The sequence below is a fragment of the Labrus mixtus genome, chromosome 17, assembly GCF_963584025.1.
Source record: "Labrus mixtus chromosome 17, fLabMix1.1, whole genome shotgun sequence".
Taxonomy (NCBI): Eukaryota; Metazoa; Chordata; class Actinopteri; order Labriformes; family Labridae; genus Labrus; species Labrus mixtus.
In genome coordinates this window covers 12,304,672-12,325,397 of record NC_083628.1, presented here as the reverse complement: position 1 = coordinate 12,325,397, position 20,726 = coordinate 12,304,672, and the positions used below count along the sequence as shown (strand labels likewise).

Here is a 20,726-nt window from a genome sequence, read left to right as displayed (position 1 = left end):
CTGGCTAAATATGCAAGAGGAGTCCTATGTCACTGTTAGTAACAGAGGTCGTTTATCCTTCGCTGGACGGGAAACTTAAACAAAATATTTGGGAAAAATGAAGAGTATACCCACTTCTTCAGGCACCACTACACCACTGGTCCCAAGCTATTGAAAATGATTATTCATCGTGTTAAAGGATCCATATATTATAGAAATGTTTTAATCCCCTCTAAAGGCAAAAACAAACCATATTATAAATGAAAAAGTAAAAGGTAATCTTCCCTCTACCTGAACATTAGTTTCAATGTTTTCTCCATCACCCTCAATTAGCCGGCCAGCGTGTGCCAGAATGAGTCAAAAACAAACATCATCAACATGGTTGTATAGTGAGGGTTTAAGGTGCAAAGGCAGGAATATACTTTGGGTTACTCAAAACATATCAGTACAGTAAGTTAAAAAAAAAAAATAACAATACAGAAAATTAAAGCATGAGTTTCCTCCCATCTGCACACCCAGGGTCATAATCCTCACAGCAGATGTCCAGGGACGCAGGGCAGAAACGTATGTAATGATGTTAATGTAAAGTGCCAATTAGACACTCCAGCTCTCACGAACTGTGTTACACAGAGCACAAGGCTGAGACATGAGCAGATTTTACCCTCTCTCTCTCTCTCTCTCTCTCTCTCTGGGGATTTTTTGTTCTCTGACATCTGTGTCTCTTCCTCCTCTGAGGCAAAGTATCTTCACTCCATCGCTCCCATCCCCCGCCCTCCAACATCGGCCTGTTTTCACTTCTTTGCTACTTTCTGCTCTTCTGTGAATCTCATCTGAAGTGCACAAATGTCACCAATGCTACACATTTTGTTAATGTGTTGGGTCTCTATCAGGTATTTAGTTTGTCAGTTGCAGTACAGGCCTATAGTCCTGTCAACATCTTGACACTAATCTTATATTATTGTGCTTTTTACAGATGAATATTTTGACAAACAGTGTTTACACCTCTGCCACCCACCCACCCCCCACATCTGATAACGAAAGAGGACGAGGGTGGGGGGGATTAGAAGCGTCATACTATACTTTTCATATAAAATATACAACGTGTGCATCAAGAGCAAGCTGTGTAATTCATGTGTAGAGCATGGTTAACCAACATTTTCCAAGTACAAATGTGTGCACAAACATGACATTCATGACACAATTGTATGCAGAGTATAAAAAAAATGGCGGGCAATTTTGGCAGTGTTAATCATTTTATTATTCTTCATTTTAGATATCCTGCACTTCCTTGTTATGTTGCTCTTCATACACCAACTACCACTCGTCCTCACTCTCTCTTTCTGTGACCACTGGACTGCAGCAGGGTCCGTACAAGCCTCAGGGTTCAATATGGCCCATTTTATGTCCGCAGAGACCGTGAGAGTAAAAAAGAACCGGAAAATGTAGCATGCCGTAATAATTCAAAACAACAAAAATATTATGTCTGAGAAATGTATTTTTTATTTTTTGAAAAACAGCAATTTAGCTTTTTTGTTTTAAATGTGATTTTATTTGTTCAGGGGCTACGTAACTTTCATTTTTTTGTTTTGTTTCTCCCCAGTCCCTCCAACCCCCACATGCAACACTCTGCAGGTCAGATGGCCAAACTAACTTTCATGACAAGTGTTATCATGCACACCGCTGCTGCTTGGGGCTCACAACTGAATATTCAGTAAAATACTGTTCTTTGTGTAAAAAATGACCCACAAAAAGGCTAAAACAGCTTTAGCTCAAGAGGGCTTTAAGTGCTATAAGTATAAGTGAGTGGACTTTGTGCTGCTGTTCAGGCATTGAAGTATAGAAATTAAAAAGACAACAATGGCAGACATTTCTCATATACAGAAAAACTAGTATCAAGACATAACAAAATGTATGAAATCATTTTGGAGATTTTTTATTTTGAAGAGCTTTTGGTAAGTGATCATAATTTTTTTAATTTAGTGTTGTAAGTATCATATGTCGTCCCATTAATTAACTTCTACATGAAAGCAAAGCCGTCCTGTGCTTGACTTTTGCAGTGACATGAGGTAATGTTTTTTTATTTTCAATCCTGAATAATTCCCTGACTGTAACTTTATCCTTGATCACATCTCGCATCCCTATTAACCTCGTCCCCTGGCGCAGTTTGGTATCACTGAAAGATTCATCAGCAGGGTAAATAATTAACCACGCAGCAGCTTGGGGCCGACAAGGTGAAGAAAGAGCCCCGTCATCTGAATCATCCAAACATTTTGTCCACTCATCTAATGAGCACTTTCTGAAGGACATTACAGCATGACGCTAGAAACTTGTTTGTGCAAAACTCAAGTTTCAAGTTCAGATGAAAGCCTCGCTGACATCAGTGGACTGATAGGATAATTAACTGTTTGCTCCAATGAACCAAAGCACAATTCATTTAAATATCCATTCATTAAGTCAGTCAGTTTCCATTAACCTTAACTCGGATCAGTCCTAATAGAATCACTTATATATCTATAATTTCTGACCTAATTGAATCGCCAACATACCAACATACATGGACAATAACTAATTTAAAAACAAAAAAGTTAACCATAAGATTAATAAAATTGGTCAATGCATCTCAATTCCTCAATGTACTTCCTGGTCCACAGTGTCTTTTGTCTAGGATGATTTTATAAAAAATACAAACAGAACATAAGCAGCATAAATGCCAGGTACCCAAACTCCTTCTTTTAAAGAGGCTGTATGTTAACACTGAGAGGTGTGTATTCCATTATTCTACCCGGTCCTTACTGCGTTATTTCCTGGGCTCGGTGTGTTTCGGTCAGTGTCTTTTGACCTGAAGCAGCAGCAATGTTTTCTTGGTTTTTCAGACCTGAACAGAGGTTGATCCCTTACTATATCAGCCTTGCTTCCCTAGTCAAAGCCCTTATGTCCACCTCTGCTTTCTATCATTGGTCACCTGCAGCCAAAAGCACCTTTAATAAACTCAATGACGTTTTCTTTATGTCCTCGTCCAACCAGATCCAGTCCTTCAATTCAATGATTCTCCTGCTGACAATAAAATCCACCCAAGGTGGACATATTGTTCAGGTTATACCAAAACTCCAAAGCCAGATACCCTGAAATGCCAGGTCAACATAAGAGACCATTTTTGATCCAGATCCAGATTTAAAGGTTCAGTTGTTGATGAGACAAACCCAGATTTTACAGCCAGATTGAGACAACTGTCCTACCAACTTTGTGTTTGTCCCTGAAGCTGTCAACTCTTAATGGGCTTGTTCTGCTCATTGGGTCTGTTATTCTGTATCAGCCATCTGTGGCCCTTCTTTGTCAAATGTTCAGGTGGTCCACCATTGTTCCAGTCACCTGTTTCTTCTTCTCTGCTGTCTGTTGCATTCTAAATAAATCCTCAACTAAATCAAGCACCGGCCACAGTCAGACTCCTCCACAAAGCAATGGCCAAATAGACCTGGAACCTGTGCTCTGCTGCGTCACCTCATATTTCCAATATAGGGCTTATTGGCTCAGTGGTAGAGTTGGTCATCTATCAACTTGAAGATCAAGATCAGCTCCTGCAGCCATATGTCCATGTGTCCTTGAACAAGACACCTAACTCAGTTTGTATGAACGGGTTTAGCTAATACTGATGGCCACTTTACTGTACATGTCACCTATCTTAATTTACCTGTGTTTTCTTATAAAGCATTCTAGACTTGGAAGTTGTTAAAAGCAAAGTGTCCATTCTGAGACTGACTCTCTAAATGAGGTAAGGACATGATAATTTGCTCATGTGCTTACTTCCAATCAGCCACCGCTGTATAAGAAGGACGTTAATTCCTTTGAGCTTAAACTACTTAGTTTCCACCCACTCCAATAATGGTTTCAGTGGTGCAGTTCAATCAGTGTTACTGTTGCCAGACACAGCAGGTGTGTTTCACTTTAAATGTAGCAGATAAAAGGACTGCAGTGATGACTTCTGCAACAAAAAAGTTACTTTGAAAAAATATATCCGATTCAGTAGCTCTGATAGGTTATAGTTGGTTTCATGAAAAAGGAAGTAGTTATACGCACATCACGTAGGTGCAGGGCCGTGCAAAATCAGCCGACTGAGGAAGAAGATAGGCCCACACACTCAAATGCCACAAAAAGTTTTAATTCATCACAATCGCACTGTTTCCACCAGAGGTCTTCTACATAGTTGATTTCAAGGAAACGTAATTGTGTTGATGATAACGTCCGCCAATATATTGTTGACCTTATATATTGAAAAAAAAAAAACATATTGATTTTTTTCTGTACTGTCTGTACTTATTCTAAATCCAAACCTTTGTATTTAGTGAAATAACATCAGAATTTTGCATGAAAATTAGGACAGTTTTGTTCTTAATTTATAAATGTTGTACATGTCTGTTTAGCATTAGTTGCAGATGCACTTCCCAACATTCCCAACATTCCATGCTAGCACTGTATTTCTCTGAGATGGTGCATTATCTGTGACATAAGTGATTGCTTTTACCATCTTTCTGGAGCTTTTCTTAAACATTGTGCTCTGTCTTTCTCCTCTTCCGGGGTGACTCAGTTAGATTAAAATAGTTTTGTATCCATGCCTCAGAGCAAAGAATGATATTAAAGTCACTCATCAAGCTTCAAAGTACGTTGTAGTGCATGATAGCTATTATATGATCTAAATTACGCATTTACAAAGAAAAGAGTCTGTTTTAGATCAGGAATCATTTTCGTGGAGAATAAAAAGGTTAGAGACTACAAAAAGAAGGAAAAGGAGCAAGTCACTGAAAGTGAACTGTAAAGGTGCAGTGTACACCTATCGTATGGTTGGTGAATTTAAATATTAAATATTTAAGGAACGCAATGAACTATATTATGTCCCTGCAAAGTGTAGCCCTGCACTTTTTCTGTGTTCTTTTCAATTATAGAAATATAAATAACAACACACTGATCTATATTTTACTGGTGTTAATTGGATCCTGTTTGAAAAAGAACTACATGATGCAAAAGCATGGGATTGTTAGAGAAGTGCTTTAGACTTTTACACTATTTAAGGTGAAGAAAAGGTATTTGGGTCTGACATTGAGCTAATGGAAAAACTATAATTGATATAAACATGAGAATGTTTTCTGGCTAGGTTTTATAGTTCCAGGTCTTGTAAGTGCCTCATACTATTCCTATAATATCCCTTTAATTACATCAGATACAATAGTATGAGTTTGTCCCAATGATTAAGAAATGGGAGCTCTCTGGTTTGAATTCTTACTTTGTTATCTCATATTGTGTCCAGTAAACTGCACCCACTCACAAACTGGTACTCTGTTGAGTTGAGATAGCAGAGTGTTCTGTCTCCGCTCGGTTGTTTATTCCAGGTGTTGTAAAAGTTCATAACATCCTGTCTGAGAGGGAGACTTAAATCATTGATCAGTTCCTTTGTTCCTTAGTAAAATAAACCCAGATGTTAATCCACAGTCCTGAGTCCTGCAGGAAGAGAGGTTGTAAAACGTGGCTACAACATTCTGAAAACGTTTGCTGATAACGTTCTGAAAACGTTTTGCGATAACGTTCTGAGAAGGTTTGGGGATAACGTTCTGAAAACGTTTGGCAAAAACGTTCTGAAAACGTTTGGGGATAATGTTCTGAAAAGAAGTGGAATTATGTGTCTTTACCGTCTTTAGGTGAGAGGGCCCCCCAATAGATTTTTGCCTAGGGCCCCACCAGACTCTGGAATCGCCACTGGCTGTACAATCCACCTCAACATCCTACAGCGACCCCCTAATCCCCCTGAACCTACACCCTCATCATAGCTTTAAATTCAGTTTTAGCTTCAGCTCCGCTGTTTGCAACCTCTGTGATTCTGTCCTGTTTGAGCTTAAATAGTCGATCATTTCCTTTCCCTCAGTCACAAGGATTTTCATTTTTTCCATTTTTTATCCCCAGTCAAAACAAATGCAGACCATTCAGGCCTGGAATTGAAACTTAGAGGGAGGACATACTGACTGCTGCATTGTTGTTAGAGAAGGCAGCACTTCAACATTGCATGTTTCCTTAATGTATGAAGATATGGCAAGGTCATTTTATGATTTCATTCAGTAGATATCTTTTATAAGCCTATTGCTCCTTTAATATAATGCACTACTGTGGGGCCACAACAATCATAGAGACAGGCCATTACCTGCTGTCTCAATCCCTGGATCTGCTTCACTATCACTAAGCGCTGCATCATTCCCTTAACGTTTAATTTGCTTTTCCGACAAAGTTTAAATTACCACCTCATTTATATAGGAACTTCTTAATGAAAACCTCTTTCAACTGCAAAACTGAACTTATATGTTGCTTCACCTGCATCCTCTTCCCATTTAACAGATTAACAGACTTTTCTCTAATTTGCTTCAGTCTAAATGACAGACTATTAAACGGTCCTTAAGATATTAAGGTGATTACAGTCTGCTTTGGAGAGTCAAGAGATTTAAAACTGAAAATATACACACTGTCTCCCTCTGGTGGTGAAATGTTTTTTGACCTTTGGAATCCATAGACATAATGCAATTCATTTATTTCAAGGTGTTCTTCCTAAGCACTGAAACATCCTTTGAAGATACATATCACTGATTTGCATCAAATAAAGTTCATTTACATAAAAAAAAACTATGCTCTAGTCACATTTGTTTACACAAACTTGTTTTGTCTGCACTAAATCAAGTAAATTCAAAGCAATTTTATTTGCACAGCACCAAATGATTAATTAGTTTGCTTCGGAGGGCTCAGCAAGCTATGTCACATTTAAAAAGCTTTATCTCTATAACCTTGATTTAGATCAGGAAAATCCCCAAAATTGGAGAGTAAGAAACAACTAAGAAACATTTAAAATGAAAACCACCTCATGGATAAAGAGGCATGATTAATGATCTGTTTAAATATAAATCAAAACCACTTACTTGCAATTTAAAATAACAAGAGCACAAAGACAGCAATGAAAAAATGCAGCTCACTTTCATTGTCCTGGAATCGTATAATTCCCCCGGGTTACGACACTCACGAGGGTCAGCACCTTGGACAGAGGTCGCAAATACTACCTTTGCAAAAGCACAAACATCTGAATCAATGACCCTTCACCCTGGACCATCAGGACATGTCACGTAAAGCTGCATGAGTAGTAACTATCATTTACGCTTGGTGACTCAACACAGTGACAGATCTGCTCGTAAGAAATACCTTTTGCTTTAAATTAGTGTGATTATCTGATTCCCCAGCTCAACTGTGTGCATATTCCTATGTGTGTCATACTCTCAAAGCTTTTGTAGTTACAGTCCAAAAGGAAAATGCAAAATGCAAACATACAAAGTAGGAGTCAGAGCAGACAATGGGTTTGAGTTACAGCCATACACAGAAAAACATTCAGGAAAGCGGGGGTGTCTTTCAGACCTGAAACAATGAGGCTTTCCAGTAGAAACATTAACACATCAAGACGCATTGTTGCTTAAGATTAGATTTTTGCCAGATTTATTATATACTACCCATTTCCCAAAAAGGCTAGTTGTGTAGGCATTGTGCCATTTTTGGATGGATTATCAGATTGGCTTGCCACTTTCCTTGCTGACAGACATTGAAATCTATTAGCACACATGTTCGTTCTTGTATCTCACGTCACTGAGACAGCTGTGTCTTGACGAACTCATAGCTAAAGTTGAATGAGTCAAACTGGAGGTAGTCGGAGGCATTGGCAGAAGTTCCTGTACACAGCAAGTTGAATGGCCACATTTGGGGATTTAGCCTCATCAACATGTTCTGTAACATCAAAACCACAAAGAATACAAATAAATCTTGTGTTCAGGTTGGCCTGCTCAGTACAGGTGTGCAGGATGTTACATCACATGTAATCACTCACTCCCTCATCCACTAGACATTTATTTGTTTTTCCTTTTGGACCTATGACACACCAGTTGTGTGATGTTGTAATTATTCATACATTTAAGAGGCTTTTGGAGGTGAAATATAATATGACATTTCTGTAATATCTTGAAAAACAAGACAACTTAGATGTTTTGTGTTGAACGTTACTTTGATCAAAAATCAACAGCCACAGAAGTGGACAACATTCAGTCACGCAGAACTTTATTGGCACACTTTTATACATGGTGTAGTATTCCCAAACTGTGACTGTCTGTCACTGTCTGGTTATTTTAAGAGTCATGCTTTTTGAAATTGCCTAAATCAAGGTGAAAGCATCAAAACAGGCCTCCACACAAAAATAGAAAATATGGGGCACTGGTAGTGGTGTGCTATTCCCTTTCTCGCATGTAATTCCCCACTCTGTACCCGATTTCTAACTCTATCCACCGTCCAATCTCCAAATAAATGCATAAATAAAAAAGTGTTATAACAATATCTTGATTGTTTCCTCAGCTAAATTGGCAGTTAAGGTTTTCTCTTTCTTTCATTTTCTCAAAACTTAGCCTACTAAAACACAAAACTGTAAATATTTCAATTTTCATGAAAAAACAAACACTTAGGCGTCCATTGGAGATGCAAAGACATGAACATTTCCATTCTTGACCTTTCAATTTACCATTTCCTATTACTTAACCTTCGTTACTGTCCTTATCGGCTTTCTCAATTAAATCATTGTGAAATTTAAAAAAAATCATTTCACCAGGCATTTCATCAGACAACTTAAGCTCAGGGCATTAAACATGGGAAATAAAAACATTTAGCCTAAGATATATATTTTCATGTGGCGCTCCTTTTTCTATAGCTAAAATGTAAACTGGAATATTCAAACAGCAACTTTGTGCTCCTGAGATATCTTACAAACTTCTGCTGTGTCAGCGTCAGAGGGGTCACTTCCAGTCGCTGCAATGGTTCTTCTTAGCCTGTTTTTCCAGATGTTTCTGGGTCAGATTGTTTAAACGTTGGGGATAAACAAAGGAGGGTAAACGCAACATCATTTATTAATGACCGTAAGAGTGTAACTCACATCCGGTTCAGCTCCCACATCAGCGCTCCCCCACGTTGTATGTATCGTGTTTAAAAACATTCAGAAAACATCGAACCCATTTTTTTATAATTAACTAGTGAATACGTCACAACAAACCACAAAAAACTGGCAATTCCCGATGGCAGGGTCATTAAAATCATCATCATCATTGAGATTTCTTTCATTTATGATGTCGAGGCACAAAAACGCACTATTAGCCTACATCGATTGAAACTCCAAAGAAACATACAAAAACAACAAAAATATTTATAGAAAACAATTACACACTGAGGTGAAATTATCACACTGAGATAATTGATTAGTGTGTCGATCTTAAGAGCATGGCTACATTGTAAAACATTCCACATGTTCCGCGCAAAGACGCAAAAAGCGGTCAGAAACCAAGTTTCTGACTAAGCTTGCTGATGAAGATGTCAGTATGATATTTAAATGATAATATTTCATTCAAAGATATTTGTACACTTTTACTCGTTCAATATTAAATCCATCCAGTGTGAATAATTGTAGACTGTCAAAAGATACCTGGCCCGGAAAAAATCGTGCATTTTGTTTTGTTGCTATTATGAACAAGTGCATTGTGAAGGATATTATAAGAAATATGCAGTTTCTCAACAGCGAGCCGTACAGACTCATCAAAACAATACAACATATTGCCATCTGCGTATAAGTTAATACTACTGTCGGTTATATGGGAGACAATATTATTGATATAAATGGTAAACAAGACAGGGCCCAGAACTAACCCCTGTGGAACACCTTTTGTTAATGGTCGAAACTTTGATATTTTTTTCCAGCCTTTACACACTCATCCAAAAGGTAGGAGCCATTTACAAGCAGTGGAGTCAAACCCAATGTTAGAGAGCTTCCCGATGAGAAGATCACGATCAACCCTATTAAAAGATTTTGACAAATCAATCAAAACTGCAGCACAATGCCTCTTCTTGTCCATGTCCGAAACAATATCAGTAACACTAATGTGACAACAGAGGTGGTACTGTGCATGGGTCTTAAACCAGGCTGATGAGGCATAAAATAACTAGACATAAATGTTTTGAGTTGACTATTTTTCAGTGATTCCAGTAAATCTGTCATACAGCCTCTTTCACTTTGGGCCAGTATGCAGGCTCCTGGAGGAGAAGAGGGAGGGGAAAGTTTGGGATTAGCACACTCCTGAATGAGCAGTGCGTTATTAATCATTGAGTAGCGCGTGTACGCACTCAGTGGCCGCTTCAGTTTCCTTGCGCGCACAGTTTCCTCCTCAGAAAGTTTAATGGCTGAATACAATCCCTGCCGGGTGAGCTGCTTTATCTTGGCTGGATTAATTAGCACCGTCGCTCTCGTCTTTTTCTGCATCTTCTGGTTTGTGGACGGAGGATGTCCCAGCGGCAGTTTCAAGCACGCGGCTGTGGCTGCAGACTCTCTGCGGTGCTCACAGATCGGCAGGTAAGTCACCTTGTTGAACACTTTCTTACGTTGAAAAAAGTTCGTTGTAATTGGGAGAAGTTAGTGACGAATTTGACGAAATATTCCCCTCAACACTTTCAACTTTATACTTAAGTTGTTCGGGACTCTGTAGGCTATCTGTTCATGTGGCAGAGATAAAAAGCTGAACTGAATGGGATAAGCTGTTTAAGAGATTTGAGAGGCTGTGTTTGAAGAATGAAGATAATACCTGCAGACGTGTGTCATACAGGCTGTGATTCTACTCACCCCTTGTTGATGTATAGCCACTCTCATTTGGGAAGATTTCCCAACCCACTCACTGATGTTTATCTTTAATGTGGAGTTAATAGACTTGCCTCTCTCTATGATGCAGTCGTTGTTCAGTGCAAGCCACAACCGACTCCATAAATCTCTCATCAGAGGGACTCTAAATTTAGGCGAAAGGTGATTTCTCTTTACAAGAATGTGCATGTACTATAGCTCTTCCGGCTTTTGTATTCAGGTGCAGACAAGGGTGTCTTTCTTTTCCTGTGCTCTGCCAAGATTTGTCAAGGGTTCATTTCCTCGCAACAAAGACAATGAGCTTTATGAAGCATCAGGCAACATGCTCATCTGAAAGGGCCTTTAAAGAACACACTAGGACCTTTTTTAAATCGATGCTGATATCTGAAGTGGAACAACATGATTAAGTGTTATAGAACACCTTCACCTTCATGTAACAGGAGTTATAGAAAAATAAAATGTACTCTGGTCAGATAAATAGACAGTATATGAACACTGTGTTTAAGCAGAAGTATTCAGTTATAATCCCTCTTATTGTTAAAGAAAAGATAGAATCAAATCTAATATTATTTTCTCATGAATTTAGATAAATTACAAACCATTATCTTCATTACTGTATTGAAAGCTTGCAGTCAGTCTGAAGTCTTGCCTGTTTCCTAATCAAGTTTATACACAAACCTGTATTCCAAGAAAAAGCAAGGAAATATGAGGATCATATGGATTAAATAACCTGATTCTTTTATCTTAGCCTTTACAAGATATACAACCCTCTTTTAATAGGGGACCTCTGTACACAATCCACCTTTCACAGATGAATACATTTACTACGTCTTCATAATGACATTAAACTGATATCAACTATTGCATTTGTTGTTCTTTTTAATCAGTCTACATGAGACTCCTAATTTAATTAATCTGATTCAATTTGGATCACTCAATCTTTTCCCTCAGTTCAACCCATCAAACTACAAAAGCCCCGAGTAGGCCTGACCTTAACTGAGCCAAAACATTCCCACTCCTTTTCCCTCTCTGAATGCATCTGAATCCATGCCAGCCTCTTAGTTGAAAAGAGCCATTCAGAAACTCCCAGGAGACGGTTCAGAAACAAGCTTACAGGAACTGTCGTGTTATATAATTACATTGGAAACGCCTAATTAAAGCTTATGAGTTGTAAATTTCCAAGTTGTCCTTGAGAATCATGCCTTAAAAAGGCTCTATATACCATGGCCAGCGACTTCCTGGCATGATTTCCTGAAGTCTGAAGCATCAGCATGCGGTGTAAACTTGCTTCTTGGCAGGCTGATACTCTTCAAAGACTACCCCACACAGCTACAAAATCAATGTGCACATGTGTATCTGAGGTTGGTAAATAGTTTAAACGTGTGTTCCCATAAATGCAATGACTATGTCTTTACAGGAACATGCTGCAGGAGGGAGGGTCAGCAGTAGATGGCGCCATTGCAGCACTTCTGTGCACGTCTTTAATCAATCCTCAGAGCATGGGGATTGGAGGAGGGTCTATATTCACTATTAGAGATAAAACAGGTGGGTCCTCTCATTTATTTGATGACGATTATGATGACATTTATTCAAAGCCATAATCTTAAGTCTTTGATCTCTGTATTTTTTGAGCGGGTCTCTGTGTGCTGTTTTTATATGTACAGTATTGGATTGCTTTTTGGTTAAAAAAAAATCTCCCCCTAAATGTTATATGAATATTATATATTTCTGTAGAAACAAACCTTTTTTATTTTTTATTTTGTAAGTATTTATAACTATCAATCAAAGCCGTTTTTACATTCTTGTTGTATTAAAGCACTTGGTAACCTCATCTGGGTTTAGAAAGGTGCCATATAAATCAAGTTTATTTATTATTAACTCTGAAAATCATTATGATTATGTATCTTTTTACAGGCAAAGTGAAAGTCTACAACTTCAGAGAGACGGTCCCAAAGTCTTTTAAAAGTAACCTGTTAGATGATTGTCCAACCACATTCAGAATGACCACAGGTAGGCAGAATTGTCCATAACATGTACATATTCTTGTATCACAGATTTCTTATTTGTGCAATGTTTTGTCAACATCAATATTGCATTCAAAGTTCCCATTAACAGTCAAGGCTAGGAAAGACAGGTTTGTTAGCGTAGCACATTTCATACTCAATATGTTTTACACAATTTAAAGACACAAAACAACTGAGCACATAAAAGGACACTAGAAGAACAAATTATTTATTTGTGGATTTTGATCTAATTTGAATTGCCCCTCGGGGACAATTTTTTATTTTTTTTTAATTGGATTGAATCTGTACATAAGTAGGTACACTAGTAGTGTTTTCTTTTTTTTTCTTTAGAAAATCTCCACATGGTTTATTTCAACAGTCACATGTACCAATCATCAAGAATCTTGCAGTAGAAAATGGAAAAAAGCATAGACTGCATATTAAGATGGATAGAGCAACAGCCGTCTGTGAGTGAAGCCAGAAGATTTAGAGCTCCCCTGATAGATCATAGATAGATATAGATATAGATCGTCAACCCCTGCCTCCTCTATGTTAACAAATAGGACATGGGTCAAACTATAAAATCAAAATTGCTTCATTTTACTCAAACCCGGTTTCCTCATGATAGTTATTGTCATGTCATTTTTTTGGGAAAAAAAGTTGATTTTTACTTAGTTATGGATGCTATAAAATGGTGTTTGATGCCATAATTGACAGCTCTTTTGATGACACTGAGTGCATGGGATTAGCAGAGTATACGCGGAAAACAGCGAGAGAAAACGTGACTAACACCAACACAAGAGCGGTTGAGTTTCCATAATCGTGGGTTTCTGCTTCAAATTGACACACGAATCTGCTGTGGCCTCTACCTAACTGAGAGATTTTGTGCTGTTTATTTGTAAGTTAACTGTGTGTTAATGTCAATACTATGATTAATCAAGCCGATCCCTACCGGGCAGACTCTGGTGCAGGCTGAGGCGTGCTGTCCATTTTTCTATACAGTCTCTGTAAAATAAAATACACGTAAAAAGGCTCTTTTGACAGCATGCTATTAATCACTTTGTCTGACACCAACTCTCTAACAGCATTTTCCAACATGAAAATGAACCATTACAAATATTCAATCTTCATACTGATGATCTCTCTCTGTCTTTGTGGGTCATAAGGACACATCAGCATTATTCTCAATCTGTTTCATAGCCTTAAATCCACTCACTAATCATTTTTAAGAACTCATTCTTTGCTATTCTTTTTGTTCCAGACCAATTTCTGATTGTTGTTTCTGTAATTTCTTGATTGCTGCACTCTTCCCCTCCCTGTACGATGTATAGGCACACAGTGGATCGGTGTTCCCGGCGAGCTGCGGGGATATGAAGCCGTCCACAAGCAGTATGGGAAGCTGCCCTGGGCAAAGCTGTTTGAGCCAACGATAAAACTGGCTAGAGAGGGCATCCCTCTGCCTCCATACCTGGGAGAGCTCCTAACTATCCCCCTTGCAATAAAACATGTGGAAAATTCCTCCATCTGGTAAAGCATCTTACTGACAATTAAAACATGTTTGATGGTATGTGTGTCAGGGGAGAGACTCAGGAGAGGGCTCTCCTATAGAAATGCATTTTAACTAATTTAATGGTTGTGATGTGGATTTCCGTTGTTGATGATATGTTTGATGATGAAGAAATTCGCCGTTGAGACTGACTGGCTTTTAAACAAAATTATTTATTAACAAGTTGCAGAATCACTGAACACGTCTGCCCAGGAGAGTCAAGAAGCCAATAATGATCTCTCTCGAACATACATTGAGAGTGCTATTTATACATAATGTCGCAGGACACTTGAGGACATCTGTTTTCTGTCCTTGGGTATCTCTCTGGCCACAGGGGTCCCCTTGTTTACCTTCCACTGTGGGAGATCCTTATCTTAGATTTAGGCATTCCCTGGCAAGTCAACACCCATCCTGCCAACAGCACCTCTGAACAAACATTCAACTGAAAGGGGACTCCTCTTATCAGATACAAATTCTTTCCAGATGTGTGCAGTATACAACTTAAAGAGCAGTATAATATCTCTGTCCTAGATATTTAAGACACTTCAGTTGTTTTATGAAACCACTGAGAATCTAAGTGTTTGACTTTCAAGAATTTAGATTGCATAATAGTCTCACCATGATGAAGTGCTCATCTGTTTTCTAAAAGCAACGGATGGCATACTGTTGTTGTTACCATACAATTTCAGGTACAGAAGGTGCTGACCCAGACACAACAGAAATGCAAACCTTTCGTTCAAATACTTTTGAAAATTTAGATTTTCCTTACATTAACATTCTGAAAGAGTATATTTGCAGTGATACTTTTGATTGATCACATGGGATGAATGTGACAAATGTAAAGATTTACATGAAGTTAATGTCACTCTGAGGTTTACACATAAGTTCAGGAGTTCATAAATAGTTTGAGTATCACTGAATGTGATCCTGTGTTTCAATATGTTTCAAATGTTATTTCACTTGCATGTGTTTTCCCAGTGAAGTTTTCTGCAACAAGAACAAAACTGTTTTGAGGAAAGGAGACATACTTAAGTTTCCCAAACTTTCCGAAAGCATGGAAATGATTGCTGCACAAGGAGCTAATGCCTTCTACACAGGCAAGATAGGACATGACTTAATCCAAGACATAAAAGCTGCAGGTTAGTGCAATGTTATCAACGATTGGGTAAGATGGGGGTGTATGCTTGAATAGACTGAAAAAAGACAAAAATACTTTATTTGAGAGATAGACCTGCTGTTTTTAAATGATTACATTGATGTTACAATCAGGTGGAACGATGGAACTTGAGGATCTGGAGTCCTTCCAGGTGCGGGTGGAGGACGCTTGGACAGTTCCTCTGGGGGATGCTAAGCTTCACATTACTCCACCACCTGCTGGAGGCGCCCTGCTGGCCTTCATTCTCAAAGTTCTGGAAGGTTAGATGATCCCATAAACTTAAATTGTAGCAATTTCTTCCCCCTAAATACTCAATGAGCAAAAACAACAAAATTGTACAGTGAAATAGCTTTTCAGATGTTGTTTTATTTCTCTGTTTTTCAGGGTTCTCTTTGACTCCAAACTCTTTTCTTGGTGACCAGAAGATTCAGACATATCATCGTTTTATAGAGGCAGCCAAATTTGCTAATGGACAAAAGAGAAGCATTCAAGATCCTGCCTTTCATGACAGAAAGGTTATGATATTCAATTTTTAATCCATCCATTTTTTACTAGTTTTCTGTGTATGCTGATTTTAAGCATCCTTCAAGCTCCTTGTATTGGTTTGATGTCCTAAACTTAAAGCTCTGGTAAAAACTACTGTACATGGAAAAACTTATTTTAGACTATTTAGCTCCAGAGAACCAGATAAACATTGGACTTGCAACCAAATAATCAATCAATCATTGCAGATTTTTTTATAACCAAAAACAACATCAGGTACCCCGGGGGTTTAAGGAAAAGTACATTTTTGGAAATATGCTAAAAAAGCCTTCTTGCTAAGAGTTGCTTCTACCTTCTTGCCTGTGTGTTAAATTTGAAGCGTCTCTAGCTGCTGGCTAACTAAGATTACAGCAAATATGAAAAGAGGGAAATGACTATCGAGGCTCTGTTTACATGTCACAGATTCAAATTCCTGCTACCTTTAAAAATCCCCATTAACACTTTTCATGTTTCCAAGAAATGTCTATGCTGTTTTCCATTCTCATGTGGATTTTTCTTTCAGAGTGCCGATCATTTGATTGATCCCGCCTTCATTAGTCGCATCCGGGGGATGATTTTTTCAAACCGCACCCATGACAACTCGTACTACTCCAACGTCAAACCCTCACCCGATCACTTTGGGACCACTCATGTGTCGGTGCTGGATGAAGACGGACTGGCTGTCTCTGCCACCAGCACGATAAACCATCTGTAAGCAGGACGCCTTTTCGGGAAAATAGTTTTTATATCAAACCATTTAAACTTTGTTGTGATGGTTATTGCTCCGTCTTCTGTGTTGTGTTTTGAAGGTTTGGAGGGGCCGTTTACTCTCCACGTACAGGTATCATCCTCAACAATGAGCTGTCTGACTTTTGTGGGAGAGCAGACACAGTGACGGCAGGTGAAGTCATTAAAATTACCCCAACATTTCATCATAAGACAACAGATTCAAAGACATGAGTTCACGTGTTAATGTTGAAATCTTTCAGTGTGTTATAGTCTGTAATTGTTGTCACAGGTGAGCAGCCTCCTTCCTCGATGACTCCCGTAATACTGGAGTCAAAGTCCGGAGGTCTCCTTGTGATTGGTGGATCAGGCGGGAGTATGATTACCTCAGCAGTCGCCTTGGTAACTAAACTAAACTCTGTTTGTAACTTTAATGACTGATTCTTATTTATTTTCCTTACATGCTTCTCTTTTATTCTTACAGTCTATTATGAATCACCTGTGGTTGGGGATGAATCTCGAAGATGCCATTTCTGCACCTATAGTCTTTATTGACTCTAAGAATAAATTAAATTTTGAGAAATTCAGGAATGTCGAGAGGTTTGATAAGGTGAGTTGCTGCTTTTTTCATCCTTACTGCCAATCAGTGACATTGAAATTTACTACACTCTAATGAGTAACATTATGTTAATGGCTTCTGATGGAGATTATCGAGACATAATCCTAAAAAGTCCCATTTAATTTGCCATTTTGCGCTCTAAGTGTGAAAGGAGAAGTGGTAATGTTCATTGTTTTTGTGTGTCCTCAGTCTGTGAAGGATGGACTCATGGCTCTCGGACACAATCTAGAGAGCCCCCAATTTTTCTTCAATGTGGTAAATGCTGTGGAAAAGGAGAACGGATGCATTGTGGCCGTGTCTGACAGCAGGAAGATGGGAATGTCAGATGGTTATTGACCAAATATTGGTGAGGAAGCGCCACCCTCCACTTCAACCCCCCGCCCCCTAAAGACTGACTGAACCTTTAGCCTTAATGGGAATACTGAATGTGTAAAAAATCCAACAACCAAATGTTGGCATTTTAGTGCTCGTTGGCAGTCCAGGTAGCTTCAGGCTTAAAGAATCATTTTGATTTATTATAATAAAAGTCTAGTTTTCATAGATTTTGACACCATTTCTATCAAGAACAAACAATTGTAGTCACCATTTACCCTTTGAAATCTTTGACGGAGCCACAAGTTTATGAAATTGTTCATAAAAAAAATTAAACGCACATATTTTTTGCAACCCCGAGACAAGTTGGGGAAACAATGGTGTTCTATCCTCTAAGTCTACAGATTGAATTGTGAGCAGCCCAAAGAAAACGGTTGGATAAAAGTTATTTACAAGGTAATACTTTTTAAGGACTTTTCTCTACACCCAATACTAAATGCACATTTTTAAAAAGAATTAAGAAAAAATAAATAATAAACACTGTACAATAAGGCACACACATTTTGCAGAGTTACTATGGAACAAATGAGGAAGTAGAAGAAGATACACTTTATTAATCCCGCAAGGGGAAATTAAATTTTACACTCTGTGGTTGAACATGCTACACACATTGGCTGAAACACACACACACACATGCACAAACATGGACATGCACTAATGGAGAGATGTCAGAGTGAGGGGTCTGCCCACAGCGAGCACTCGTGAGCTGGTGAGAGGGTTGCCTTGCTTAAGGGCACACTGGCAGTGCTCAGGAAGTGAACTGGCACCTCTCCAGCTACCAGACCAATATCCAGACTTTGTCCGCCCCGGGACTTGAATCGGCGACCTTCCAGCTCCCAACCCAAGTCCCTACAGACTGAGCTACTGCCGCCTCCAACTTTTAGCTAACAGTTGATAGCAAGTAACTCCTCATCACATTATAGAGTAGCTTATAATTACTGAACACAGATCGAATGCTAGATAAGGTATACACAAAACTTATGCTTACTAGGGAACGAATAGGGAACGAATAATAACATTTTGTGTACCATATTTACCTGTTAACTAATTGTTAACTAGTAGTTAGTTCCTCATTTGTTCCCCAGTAACTATGTGAAATCTGTGTACAACATTGTAAAGTGTTACCAAATAATCCTTATTTACAAAGAAAAACGAACTATTAAAGAAGTCAATAGTTTTAATCCCAACAGAGATTTTGATTAATGAGCGTAGTAGTTAACTGAAATGTAACTTTTTGCGAAGTGTTCAACTGCATTTCCTAGTCTGAGTTTGCTCACTTGTCATCATTGTCAACATCTGGATAGGCTTGTGGCTTTGCTTTCATTCTTTTTTCCAGAATTGGGATAATTCCTAACATTCACCCCCATTGTAAGCAAAATAAGTTTGAGCAGTTTTTAGACCTTTGAAAAACGTTTTTATTCTCTAACATTCAGGTTTCTTACCCTGTTAATGTGATAGTAGAAATGATGTCCATTTAGCTGTTATGACCACTTTATATAAACACACTTTAAGTCCAGCCAGTTGGTATGCACACATATACTATAATAATGTTATATCCTGTGAATCACGAAGACGCACAGTCAACGCACCGTGAAGCACCATGAGGTCTGCTTATATGTGTTGTAGAGTTACAAACTTTAATCCAAAGTGTAATGTTTCGGCAGAATGAGCCTTGAAAGAAAATCTACTGTTGTTAAAAAAAAAAAAGAAGCAGTGTATGTTTTCATGTACGACTGAATTTGATTCTTTGTATGAACTTTTTTTTTAATGTGATTGAGCCATGTGCCTTTACAACGTGACACCCTGACTGACATGTGAATGGAAAACAGAGAACTTTTACTTTGACCTTTAAGATGTTAGTTTGGTTCAAATGTGTGTATGACATTGACAGAAACACGTTATTTCCATTTAACAACATTATATAGAAAGAAGATTTTTTTATTTCCATTTACATATATATATATATTTGTATTTTGATAAGACGTTGTGTTTTGTGAATTCATTACTTTTTGTTACAACAATTAACTGTGAATATCTGTGTTGTCATAATAAAACAAAGATTCCGAACAAAGACGAGCTGCCTCACTCTTTAAACAAAACACCTCCAATACACTTTTCGTTGTACGACAACACTTGTTTACACATTTATCCTTTATTGTTAGTATATGATCAGCAATAATCTGCATCATGTTTTCCCGTTTGCCCTGGTTCAAAGCAGCACTTGTGCTCTACAACAAAGGAAGCAGTAATGAGATACATTTCAGAAGAAGGACTTATGAATTAGTAATGATTTCTTAAGTGGATTCTGCTGCGTTTTCCTTTGAGGCACAGGATCTGAGTTATGAGAACATGTAAATTTGAGTCTGTGTGAAGCACCACTGTCTTTTTCTGTATGACAAATGAGTTAATCTGGATAAGTTGTAACTTCATATCGGGTGTCGTGGCATTAACAGCCTTTCAAAGTAAGGATCATTTTACACTGTGAAGAAAACGTCTGATTTAAAGAAGAAGCGGTTCAATAATCCTCTGATGACTCTTGTTCTCAGTCACATATTCCCATGATGAAGCAAACAACCTACACTGTACTTACGTAATGGTAGTCTACACGTTTAATTTTTTTGTAACATTCATAATGCCATGCAAGGAAGCAGGTTGAATTACAACTTGAGCTTTTGCATATGCCCAAAGGGTGTGTGAATTGGCCTCGGAGTTACATAATACCAACACTCATTATGTGAAAGTGAGGCCGCGCTTAATTGGGCCTTAAAGCAAAATTCCGGTGTGACTTGCTCATTTTTGCTTTCTCCGACTCCATGAAAATAATTGCATCACACAAGGTGGCGATATTTTTTGCAGAGATTCCCAGGCGACCAAGGCTGTACTCAGACTTCAGTAGACGAAAAACAAAATCATACTGATTAAAAAATATGATTGCGTCATACACATACAGAACATATTGGATATTTTTCTCTCTAATCTCAAACATAAGACCCACACAGATTATCATTAAGACTATTGCGTGTTCCATAGGGAGCAACATACCACCTCAAATGGCCTCATTTGATCTCATA

The 20,726-nt window shown here is 38.3% G+C and overlaps 1 protein-coding gene across 2 annotated transcripts; it reads left to right on the top strand.

Moving 5' to 3' along the window:
- The first annotated feature begins 10,165 nt into the window (after positions 1-10,165).
- ggt5b (gamma-glutamyltransferase 5b) lies at positions 10,166-19,728 on the top strand. 2 transcript variants are annotated; one of them, XM_061061839.1, is made up of 12 exons: positions 10,166-10,429; positions 12,129-12,256; positions 12,626-12,721; positions 14,046-14,241; positions 15,239-15,399; positions 15,530-15,676; positions 15,801-15,931; positions 16,462-16,649; positions 16,748-16,839; positions 16,957-17,066; positions 17,149-17,274; positions 17,473-19,728. In XM_061061839.1, exons 1-12 carry the CDS (start codon positions 10,257-10,259, stop codon positions 17,617-17,619), a joined length of 1,695 nt encoding a protein of 564 aa, XP_060917822.1. In that variant the 5' UTR covers positions 10,166-10,256; the 3' UTR covers positions 17,620-19,728. The 2 variants fall into 2 exon arrangements, with proteins under 2 accessions (XP_060917822.1, XP_060917823.1); XM_061061840.1 differs by having other exon boundaries at positions 10,167-10,429; positions 17,149-17,256.
- The last annotated feature ends 998 nt before the right edge of the window (positions 19,729-20,726 follow it).

Excerpts from the sequence above, each read along its gene's own strand:
- ggt5b (XM_061061839.1), top strand. The coding sequence starts at position 10,257 with ATGGCTGAATACAATCCCTGCCGGGTGAGCTGCTTTATCTTGGCTGGA. Across the intron at positions 14,242-15,238 it reads GTGGAAAATTCCTCCATCTG|TGAAGTTTTCTGCAACAAGA; the intron begins GTAAAGCATCTT and ends GTGTTTTCCCAG. Across the intron at positions 15,677-15,800 it reads CATTCTCAAAGTTCTGGAAG|GGTTCTCTTTGACTCCAAAC; the intron begins GTTAGATGATCC and ends TCTGTTTTTCAG.